Source organism: Ciconia boyciana, chromosome 1 (genome assembly GCF_034638445.1).
Source record: "Ciconia boyciana chromosome 1, ASM3463844v1, whole genome shotgun sequence".
NCBI lineage: Eukaryota > Metazoa > Chordata > Aves > Ciconiiformes > Ciconiidae > Ciconia > Ciconia boyciana.
In genome coordinates, this window is record NC_132934.1 from 211,514,464 (window position 1) to 211,526,926 (window position 12,463).

General features: G+C 37.5%; 1 protein-coding gene across 1 annotated transcript in view; it reads right to left on the bottom strand.

The window, feature by feature from the left end:
* The window catches only part of TMEM135 (transmembrane protein 135), a 189,183-nt gene that overhangs the window by 107,565 nt on the left and 69,155 nt on the right, over positions 1-12,463 (bottom strand). Inside the window, exon 5 of the mRNA XM_072850762.1 lies at positions 4,538-4,603. Within this exon, the coding sequence (XP_072706863.1) occupies positions 4,538-4,603 (66 nt within the window). The remainder of the gene's footprint in view (positions 1-4,537; positions 4,604-12,463) is intronic.

Genomic DNA, 12,463 nt, shown 5'->3' on the forward strand with positions numbered 1-12,463 from the left:
TCATTAACTCACCTGGAAATGAACTAAATAGGCTGAGAAGGAGAGACAAGACACACCTCCGCCTGTTTTTTATAGTGTAATATTCATCAGAGCCTTAGACAGCTTTGGATAGGTGTCTCTTCAGGCATCCCAGCTAAATCCAACCAGTACTATGAACTGAACCTCTCAGAAACTTAAAGAAACAGCTTGGAAATCCCTTTGTATACTTTGTTTTGTTCATTTCATGAACAAAGGCTTTTGTATAACTATGGGGGGAAAAGGAAAAAAACCCAACAAATATCCTAAATATTTGTTCTACTGTAATGCTACACACTGAAGACTCCATTCCTTTCTTTGAAACCTCTTCAAAATATCTCAGCTGTTGCAGGCATTATAAAATTGAGCTTATCATATAGCCTAAGCTCTTTTTGTGCTCTGACTCTCCTATGCAAGTCTTTCTCTTCTACAAAATCTTTTTTTTCCCGTCTTTGCCATCACAAGACACTACATGAAGATTCTGGAAGTCCCACCATACTAAAGGTTCCCCATATGCCTTAACACTTCAGACAGAAGAGCACAATCCACAGGGCACGGCCCTTCTCTTCTTCAGTTCTGAGGCAGCAATGGGTTTTTTTCCTGATAGACGTAATGAATTCTAAAGAGACATGCCTGAATTCTTCCACCGAGAAATCCCAGCGTTTTTCAGATGGAAAGAGATTAAGAGAGTTTACAAATTCATAAAGATGTTATAAGAAATTAGTTAACATCCACAGAGCTCATGCATGGCTGATACCAGTTCCAGCTCTCTGGGAATGATGCTTCTACCATTATATCTCTGCTGTCCATGTCAACCTATGTATTTCATAGTATTTTTTCCATTAAGGGTTCCACCCTCTCCGTTTATCCTCCTGCTCCTTCTCTGGATGGGCTGTGTGCATTTGTTTCCCTCCTCTACAGATTGAGAACATCAGTCCTGCAAGCTAATTGTCCCAATCAGATCCCTCCTTCTTGTTCAGTACCTCCACATGATGAACAAGTCTTACGTGACACACTGAGCAAGTGATATACCAAAACAATGTGAATAAAATTGGTCACTTCCAATTAAAATCAGGGACGTTTTCTCTCTCTGTGTATAGTCATCAAACTGAATGTTAGCCTGTGTCAAATGTATTCCATCTTCCTACCATGTATCCAGCCACTGCTGCCAACCCTTACTCCTCCTCCGGGCTCTCCCCTGTGGGTTGAGAAGCTCCAGGGGATGCAGAACTGGGAAGCATGAACAGTCAACTCTGTAGGACTAGCCTCCTCCTATTCCTCTTCTCACCCTCCTCAGCAGGCAGGCTGTAGTTGCTCTTGTTTCCTCAACTCCATCACTGCTGCCGCATCAGCCAGCACCCATGAAGACAGCAGCTCTGTCTGGAAGAGGCTGGACAGCATGAGGAACAGATGGCAGCAGATCTTAGCCTGCTGCATGAGGAGCAGAAGCAGAAGAAACAGCTGAAGAAGCTCTCTAGGCGGTGTCAGGTCCAGGCACCCTGAATGCAGAGCTCTCAGCTATGTCTATCACCGACTCTGAACCTTGTGACATTAATGAAATGCACCCTAAGACTTCTGCACCCAAGCGCAGCCATAGATTTGGCGTGATCACATCTCTTCATACAATTTTTGGATCATTTGGGAACAAGCTAGAAGTGCTAACACAGAAATGAATAAACTCTACAAGGCTCTGCCTCACGCTCCACCCCCAAAACAAAACAACTGACAGAAATAACTAATTAACATGAAAAACAACATATTGAATTCTGAAAATGAATTATGTTTCTGGGTTTGATTCCCTCCCATGGATGCTACTACACTTCAATCCAACCAGGAGCAAGCAAACTGCTGAGAAGATTCTTCAGGAACCTTATGATCTATATCCCACAGTTAAATAATTTTTAGCACTACGTACTCAAATTTGATAACTACTTTTGGCAGTATGCTTCTCTAAACTCTCAACAGTAATTTTACATCCCACATGCAAAAGTCAAAAAACCAGTACAACCTCATTTTTCAATTTCTTCAAGAATAATAAAGGAAAAAATTAAAAATTCTATATGCATAAAGGCTTGATGAGTCCAAATGAATGGGGAAAGGTTGGAAGGAGAAGAAAAGGAATTTCCCACAGACATTTAATCTTATAAATTATAAATCCACCTGGTGATGACAGCTGGATTATAGTGGATAGTTTTTCATGCACCCTGTTTTTCCTGTATAGAATAAATGTTTGCACATTAATCTGTTCCGCAGTGCAGACAGAATATTGTCATTTTTTAAATTTATGAATTTAAAACAAGTAAGTATTTACATGTTTTTTGCCTTCTAGTATTGAACAGTTTTACCCCCTCTTAAATGTTAAATGGGTTTACATTTCTAAGTACTGCTATGAAAGTTGAACAGCACTTTTGCACATTTGGACTGCTGCCTCCGTAGTTTGGAATTTCCAATAAACAAGTTGCTCTGCTTTGATTTTCACTGCCAAGTTCGCACTTCTCAAACAGAATGCAGCCAACTTTAGCTCATATTCAACTTTTTTTCTGGCTCCCTTTCTACTTACACACTGTGCAAACATTTAGCAATTTCTTGGAAGAGCTAAAAAAAATTTTAATATGACTCTTGATAATTATATGTTTCTTCTGGAAAAATTAATTTCATTTGATTAATGTCATTCCTCATTTTCAGACTAAATAAATTATAATTCCATAATGGAATATAACAAAAAGATCTTCCTTGAGTCAAAATATTTTTTTCCCCCTGAATATAGCCTGATAAAAATACAAGAGAGAAAAAGGTCTTTTTATTTCTCCCACTGCCTTTTTATTACAAAAAGCCAACTCTGGACAATTCTTACATGTTTTATCTATAAATGATCTAGCTTCGCATTAACTGCATTTCCACTGAAGCCCAAGGAATACCTCGGAAATAGTGTCACAGGACACAGTACGCCAAAGTAAAGTTCACCATCATCAAACAGATGCATTTTCACGCAGTTCCTTTCTTGCTAGTCATGGCTACATCCTCTCACCACTTATCTTGCTGCTTCTCATCTGGTTCTCTCTAGCCCTTGAGGTGATTTAATTGATAAAAGATCAGAGGGAATATCTGAAGAAAAAAGTGGAACTTCTTCTACCACATCAGTGAGCTGAACTGGCTGAACATAAGATTTATCAGACATAGAAATTACTAATATCGTTCACAACAGGTATCATTATGCCTGTAATCATCCCAGTATTTTGCATTGCATGATACAATTAGTTACACTTCCAAAAAATATATCATTTGATTTTTCCATAATTCACACCATTCACTGGGTAACTACAAGGATGGAGATTCCACAAACTCTGTAGGCAACCTGATCATTAAAACACAGAAAATTAAGCACGCTTCACTGAAAAAAATGAAACAGAGATAATTTGGAAGGGTTGCACATATTCCATAACTAACACTTCTGGAAATTGCATTACACTCTTCTGTAGAAAAGAATTAAGAGCAGTACATAAAAGTATAAAGGATCCATATTCAGAAAGGCTAAAACTACAGACAATGGCAGGACAGGAAATCTCAGGTACATTTCAGACACTAATGCAAAGATATATTACTTCATTTCAAAAGAGAAATTAAGGCAACTTCATCAGCATAAGGAACGTTTTACAGCACAGCTGGGATTGCAGGGTAACTCTAGGTCTAGATTCCAGATTGAATGCTGTGTCTACTACATGAACTTTTCACAAAGTTACCTAAGAATTTGATCAAAATCAGATTGCCATGAAAAAACTTTGGAGGTTTCTACATTTAAAACCCTATGTACTCTAGCATCCAGCTGTGGCAATGCCCAGATCAGTTCTCATTTCCAGTGTCATGACTGACTGTAGTATTTTTAAAATTAAATTCCACCTAAGCATAAATTGTGCCACCTAATATTGGAGACATTTAATCAGCAATGTTCAGAACATTGTTTGCCTGATGTAAAACCACACAAAGAAGGAAGCAAATATTCACCATCAACAGAAGCATGTATGAGCAACATAATATTCAAATATATTTATTCTCTTTAGAATAATTCATGTATTAATACTTCATATACTACCTGAAGTTACAAGTTACTGATTTCTTGAAAGGAACAGACAAAGGATGAAGTAACCTGTCTGCAGCTACCCAATGACAAAGATCAACCTCATATGAATTTCTTTAGATTCTACAGTTTTTAACAGAGAAAATCCAGTGAAAAACTGCCTGGCTAAAAGGACACTCTTGTGAGTCACTTCTATTGTAAGGCTAAATTATAATTCAGGCAAAGAGAAAAATAGTGGTTTTTGAAGAATGCTTAATATCCCACTGGGCAGGATTTAAATTCTTGTTCTCCTTTAAAAAAACCTGTAACATAGGTACGCAAGTTATATATAGTCCAGCCCTCTTCACTTACCTGAAGATAATATGTCTCCCAAGAATTTATAAAGCGTTACATTAATAAAACATTATACCACATGGGGGGGGGCGGGGGTTATATATTTAAGCTTACTTCTCCGTGTCTTAAAGGTGTAATAGCTCCTCTTGCTACTGCCATTCGGAACAAGGTTTCTGTGGCCTGCATCAAACAACACACACACAAATTAGTTATTTAAAAAGCAGACAACCCAGGTCATTAAGACTTCTTTCAACTTTTATAACATTTTTTAAAGTGTCAGCTACCTTTAGCACCCATTTTACAACTGAATCACTTCAGTAAGTTATTTAGAACAGTCTGCACAGGTTAGGCAAAGGTTTACTGCAAGGTGAGAGGTCTATCAAGGATTTCGGTCTCAGCTTAAGTAACCACCTAAACAGTGCATGGCACCTCCCACAACACTGCAGCAGATACACAAGACTCTTCATTCAGGTCAGAGATGCTGAGCCCCATATAATGGTCTTCCACAGGTTGTCAGGTAGAAGTAGGATACTAAGGGAAAAAATAGCTATACAGTATTTTATAACTAATGAAACTAATTAATTTTTAAAGTTGCTGTTTAATATTATACACTTAAATTAACAAGCAAGTATCAAAAAACAAGAGTATGATGCAACTCTTTTCCAAAAAGCACCTGAGCCCCTCTTAACTCTTAATAATGGTGGCGTTACAAAACATTGTCATGGTACAACATTGTCATGTACAAATGACAGGGTACACAACTTTGGGAAAGTCTTTAATTAGGTTAACCTTTAGTTAGGTTGCATAGCTTTCTGTGTTAGCTGTCCCATCCTTTCTTTAATCCAGTGGGACAATCAGCACATACTTCTGACACAAACATAGGTTACTGACTCTTAATTCAGGCTGTAGTACAAAAAAAAAGCATAGGTTCTGTATCACATTTCTTTCTACAAGCTGGTTGCAAAAAGGCATGAAAAAATTCACTGGTTACATAAAAACATGGATTGGCTCATCAGTGTACACAAGAATAGATTTGTTTTAAAGACTTGTTTCCACAGCAAGTAGTGAAGCCGGTTTCAGTTTCAACTGCAATGTTTTTAAATATCTGGTTCTAATAAAAAAATATTCTAACATTTAAGGATCTATGTTAAAAGTAATTATCAGGCTGTCTGAAAAAACATTTAGAAAGTTTATAAATAAAAGTAGTTTGCAGTAGCTGATTATCTTTCTAAATAGTGATTTAAAAAACAAGCAGCTCAATGCTTACACGACTGCAAGACTTGCTGGGTTCATGCTACACTACCTCAGGATAGCTGTATCTCAACAAATGTAGTATCAAAAGACTTCTCTTGAGATTAATTCCTCAGTCTTCCTAGACACAGATTAAGTGGGGTTTACCCTTTTCTAAGTAATTGCCTGCAGAAAAAGAATTTTATAAAAAGAGCTTTTAATTACTTTATGGTTTTCCCCCATCTGTAAATCAATGCGTGAGCTCCAGAACGCTGGACTGCAAAATGTGTTACTTTATTTACACCCACGACGATGCAGGGCAATGCCCAAGTGCGATTCTTCTTCTCAAACCTTTCTTCTTTGAGAGATGAAGTAAACCTCATACAACCTTTTGTATTTCCCAAAATTGGTTTCTTTCACCAACATTTTTAAGAATATTTCAACCGAATTGAGCATTCTGTCAATACAGCTAAGCTGCTTTTGTTTCTTTTGAAAACCACTGGTGTGTGTGACTTTCTTTTCATGTCTACTAGTAAAACATCTCTCTTAATACACTTGTACTCACATCGCTAATGCCAGATGTCAAAACTATTCAGAAACAAGGAAAAATCACAGCAACAGCAAATCTAGCACCATAGATGTCCTCCTACAGGCGCCACTCTTCATGTGCCAAGTATCACTAAGAAGATTAGCACAACAATCACAGCTTCCTACCTAAACAGCGTGGGGGGGACGAGGCCACCTATAGCCATTCATGCACTGACAATGACAAGGCTGGAGAAAAAGTTATTGGGTTTTTAGGTATGCAAAATCCAAGAGGATGTTTAAAGAAGTTCATCTTTCAAAAGAGTAATCAGACCCAAGCTTACTGTTGGTGTAGTGTTTAAGGTGAAGGAGGTGGGCATTAGCAGAAAACATTTCAAGTTTGTATTCCTTCTACAAAAGAAACAAGTGCGAACGTGTTGAGATTCTAATAAGGCAATGTCTTACATGGAAGAACAACAAGATGAAAACATTCAGAAATTAACACTTTCACAACTGTAACATCACACAGACTAATGATAAAAGTGATCAGGCTAGGAAAATTTGGCCAGTCTTAAAATCTGAATTTATCTGTAACACGTCTGTTTTGGACAAACTCCTACCCTGTCTTCAATTTCCATCTTTTTCTTTTCTGCCCCGCAAATGCAGGCACAAATAGAATTGTTTGGCAGAGACCACCTGGGTCATCTGGTCCTACCCAAGACCCCTTGGAGCAGGTTGCCTAGGGCTTGTTCAGGCACATTTTCAGCATCTCTAAGGATGGAGGTCCCACAACCTCTCTGATCAACTTGTTCCAGTGTTTCACAACAATGTTTTCAAGTGACAAGTTCACAAAAAAATGCAATTTACGGATGACCTGTAAATTCCCTGTGCTTCCCAAAGAAGCACAGCCCAATTCCCAAAATTCTCTACAAGTGGTAGAAATGCTTCATGCCAGCCAAGTGGAAGGCCATCCTTTCTCCTGCGGTTTCTACCTGTGACAAGCCAAGTCACACTGAAATCCCGAAACACAGGGCATCCTGCTGGCATTCAAGCTGTACAGGTTGAATATGGAGGAATAAGCATGGGGGTGGAGAAAAATAAAATATAAATTTACCAAAAAACCTATTTTTTTAAAATGTTAAAGACAAACTCCATCATACCTAATGCTCCATAAAGAATAGGGGAAATAAAGCTGCATGAATGAAGAATCCCACAACAGTAATGGAAAAAGAACAATATGCTCACACACCTCGTATACTTTCTGAAATTCTGCACGTGATAATATCTCGCTGATAGTAAAAGGATCCCTACAAGACATCAAATCTACTTCAACTAAAAATCCAGTTTATGGAACACAACTTGACTCGTATACTCTTGGGTTTTAATTTCAAATCTACCAAAGTTATTAGTACAATAATAGCCAATATTCATGCTGCATAATATTCTCGTACAACTTGTTTCAATATTGATGAAGTTTAAATCCATTGAACATTAAAAAAAAAAATTAAAGTTGTGACATTTAAGTATTAAGTATATTGAAATAGGAAGTTTGTTTATTTAATTGGATTAAATCTGATAAAAACATGCAGAGTACTGCTCTGTCACAAATGAATCTACCTTTCAACACAGGCTACCTAACAAAAAAATTTCTTGGACTTCTTCAGCAATAGATTTCTATTAGAAAAGTTTAGAATACTTTTAAGCATCAGGTCAAAACTTCCCTTCTGCCCCACAGAACAGTTTTCACGGCTCTTTTGGTTCACAATTCACTGTATCCTCGAACAAAGACACCTACAGTTACATGTCATTTAGAATAAGTTTAATTACTTGGTTGTAATGTCAGCCCTTTTCAACCCTTAAAATATCTTCTATAATTCTTGCATATATTTATATTAGACATTTGTCCACTGAATGCCAAGTTTTTACATACAATTACGTTTACTGCTTCCTAATTTAAAAATACAGCATAAATTACATGAATTTTAAAATGCTGAAAATATTAAAATAATCTTGTATTTTATGTTAGGATGTGTAACTGTGACTATGAAATACAACTGATTGGAATTATTTAACATTGTGTCAGTATAACCGATTAAAGAGGCAAAACTGTCCATTTAAGAAACAATAATAGTGTTCCCAGAGAAACCATCAACTAGGAATTTAGGTCATTTTTAACTGCTTCTGCCTCTGTTAGCATTAAATATTTCGTTATTATCAGATTTTTAATGAAGCTGTAAAAATTTAAGATTTATTTGCATTCAATTCACTGTGAATAAGCCTTAAATAAGAATCATTACAGGCTTAGGCAATGACTTTAGATACTTCTATCCAGAGATGCGAGTCAGAGGTCCATAAGAAAGCAAATTATCAACAGATGGTTTTCGTGATCTCAGTGTGAAATAAATGTGTTGCCAAGCTGATAGTTACTGAATCCTAAAATTGTTCTTCATTGTAAGGAATGTATCCTGTGTTACATTATATGTGAGGTGAAACGGCGGCCTCATGCATCTTACCACTCTGTAACGCCGTGCAAGCTCTAATGTCATCTCCAGACAAAGATGACCAACTGTTCCCCCTCCAAGAAAGCAGTCGCTTCCGTTCAAATTCCTTGCAAGTGGGTTAAAAGAAAAAAAAAAGGGGGGGGGAAGGAGAAACCACTTGTATGAACCAGAACTAAAGTGGAAAATAATTGCACATTATTGATGGAAATTGTAGGAAAAACAGCAAGAAAAACAGTACTTTAGATTCCAGATGTTTTGAATTTTCTAGGTATTCACAAAAATAAAATGGTCTTATAATACTTCATCAAAATAGTTACTGTGTTACCAAAGTTAAAACTCCAAATGCAAGCAGTGGAGGGGACTGCTAATGCAAATTAATTAATTTAGAAATGCATGCTCTTTAACCACCTGACAAATTTGGCATCTACTTCTAAATGTGCATTTAAAAGAAAAAATAAAATTCTATTTAAAGATATGTCCTGAAAGGCACAGATCTTTGGAAATAATTCACAGATTTAATTAAAATGAAAATGGTGCAATTTGTTGTAAGAATAAAAATGGATGGAATACTACAAAAGAGGTTTTTTTCACTCCTATTAAGTTTGCTGCTCTTGGCTACAATAACTGGCTGACAGCTCTGGCCTGTAAAATTTGTGTTTCTTCATGAAAAGCAAATTACATTTTAAAAAAAGGTTCTTGACAGTCTACCCGAAATCACCACTAACGTTTTTCAACTTGATTTCCAAATGAACTATTGTTATAGCCCTTATTAGCTAACAATCACACAGCTTTTGAAAACAAGCACAAGTGTTATAAAGAAGAGATTTGGTGAGATTCAGAAGCAATAATGAATAGGAAAATGTACAAGTAGTTTCTGAAAACAAGTTTTTTTCCTAATTTCTGTCCACAAAATTTCAAGTGTAAGGCAACCCCCTCCATCTAAGCCTTACTCCAGATGACAGATTTAACTTAACTGATGAGTTTACTTATTGTTACAGCTTTTGATGAAATTACTACAATACCAATATAGAATTTACTGCCACTCTATATATTTTATGAATTTAAAACTTATTCAAAATATGTTAAAATACAACACTGAAGCTGAACTGATGCTTTTAAAGACAACTATTTAAATCCTAAATTTTTAAATTCTAAATTTAATATTTAAATTCTAAATATTTAAATTCTTATTTTCTGGAAAATCATTAAAAAATTCATTCATTCCATTTTACAGCTGTGAATTTCACGTACCTCTGTCCTTCACTTTTTTAAAGGAGTCTGAATGTCTCTGCCTTCGTTACTGAACCATTTGAACCTTACTTGTACAATGAGTAGATCGGTATATACTTGACATCTGTGAGACAAAAGCTCTTTCCATTCAGTCATTAGCAGATCAAATCACTTCTTACCTTTACCTTCTATAAAAGCAACTTAACTATGAAGTCTATAAAGACTAAACAATTTAATCCCACCATAAAGCATATTTTGCAGAGCTCATGATAGCCTTGCACCCATTTTCTGAAACTTCTCAAATTTTTTTCCGTTTTCAGCTTCCAGACTGTGAACACCCAGAGAAAATATTGCACCAAAACCCCACCTTTGCATTCCATAATATTTGATCTCCCTTTCCTCTGGTTATTTATACAACATTTGTGCACCTTTATTAGAAGGATAACACAATTCTATTATATAATCATGACTTACTGCCTGCCCCAAATGAAAATAAAGATGCACATAAGGAATGGAAGGACACATAGCTGCAATATTCACAAGCCCCAGCAATTAGCAGCTTGTGGGACTATCTTGTAGAAGCTCTGGATGCACAAGAGAAGGGCCAAATCTGCTCTCATTTATGGGGGAGGAGGGAAAACCAGCTTGAGGATTAGAGGGTAGGAAGCAAATAAAGCACATACATGGCCATGTATCTTATACAACAAAAGTACTAACAGAAAGCAGTTCTCCTTTCTCAAATAATAAATACATGTTGATTCCCTAACTAGATGTTTGGGGTTTTGTAAAACTCATCACTAATACAGCATAAATAAACCTGTATTAAAAGTAACAAGATTAATAGCACAGGTAGCTCTTTTTGAGTTATATATTGCTCCTTCCTTAGAATATTTGCAGATTTTTTGCAAATCATGTAAACATAGGTTCAAATTTACACAGAAATATTTGATCAGTTCAGTACAATTTCTATTACACTAACAAATTCCATTTGCCCACTGAACTAAATCTGCACTTTCAGGGTTAATGAACTCTCTTATGAATTAATTTCCTTTACCCTACTACCTAACTAAACTACCCTGATCTTCATAACACCTAAAAGATAATATACATCGTGGTGATGGACTTTGCATTTAGCCTTCGCTACATCTGCACTGCAAGAACACCTCCTTGCTGCAGACCGGCTCACAAACCTCAGCCTCTCCTTAAAAGAGCTTTAAAACTTACAGCTGCAGAACATACACTCAGCAAATTAACCAAGCATAAAAATAATCAGGCATTGTGCACTGCCAAGAGGATGAAATAAAAGCATTAGTATTTATTTATCTTAATCTGAACCCAGTAGTCTGCAGTTGCGGTATTTGTAACTTTTTCCAAGATTACGATAATTTTTTTTCTTCTCCTGACTTCTTCTCTACCTGTTCTTCTCCCTTTGCTTCCTTCCACCCCCCTCTCAAAAAATGCTTGGTATTTAATTGGGATTCCTGGTCCCAGCCCGTAACTGACTTCCACCTTTTTCTAGTTTTTTCTACACAAAGGAGTGAACGGCTCAACACTGCAATTAACTAAATATCAGGAAGCCAGGAAAAAAGAAAAAAAAAAAAGAAAAAAAACCCTCACACAAAAATCTGGCAGTATAATGCTCACGAACTGAATTACCCACAAACCAGGCCAGCAGCCAGCATGGGAAACTGGAGAAATAGGCTATTTAATCTCCTCTGCCTTGACAGTAATGCCAGAGAAAGGAGATCCAAGTGAGGCTGCCTTGCCACCAGCACCAAGCAGAGGTTTCTGCATCTGAGAAGCAAACCACCAAAGCAGCTAAAACCTTCCTCCTTTCCAATCGCTCAGCAGAAGGACAGAAAACAGCTGCAAGCCAGCCTGCAGAAAGCACATGACAACTGTCAAAAATGGTTTTGATTAGTAATGCTGCCAGATAGAATAAAAGATAAGAGCTGAAAGACCACTCTGGCCAGCCCAGAAATATACGAGCACACTTGCACGTAGTCAGTGCTCCCCCGGGACTCGGGGGCAGCAAACTCTTCAAATTTCCAGCTCCAAAATGGTGAGAAGGAACACATGCACCCATCCATCCATCCCGCACCACCCCTGCAGCGGGAAGACTTCCCACCTCCCTCCATCCCCTTTGGAACTGATCCACGTTTCTGCTGCCTGGCCAAGGGCCACTGGAACAACCCCATGCAGAAACACCAGGTCTGCCCAGGCTTGATGCAGCCACCAAGTGTCAGGATAACAGAGCAACAATGCCCTGAGCCCACAGCTATACTGGGTTGGAAGAGATCTTTAAAGCTCATCTAGTCCAACCCCCCTGCAATAAGCAGGGACATCTTCAACTCGATCAGGTTGCTCAGAGCCCCGTCCAACCTCACCTTGAATGTTTCCAGGGATGGGGCCTCCACTGCCTCTCCGGGCAACCTGTGCCAGGGCTTCACCACCCGCATTGTAAAAAATTGCTTCCATAGATCTAGTCTGAATCTAGCCTCTGGTGATGGTTTAAAACCATTACCCCTTGTCCTATCACAACAGGCCCTGCTAA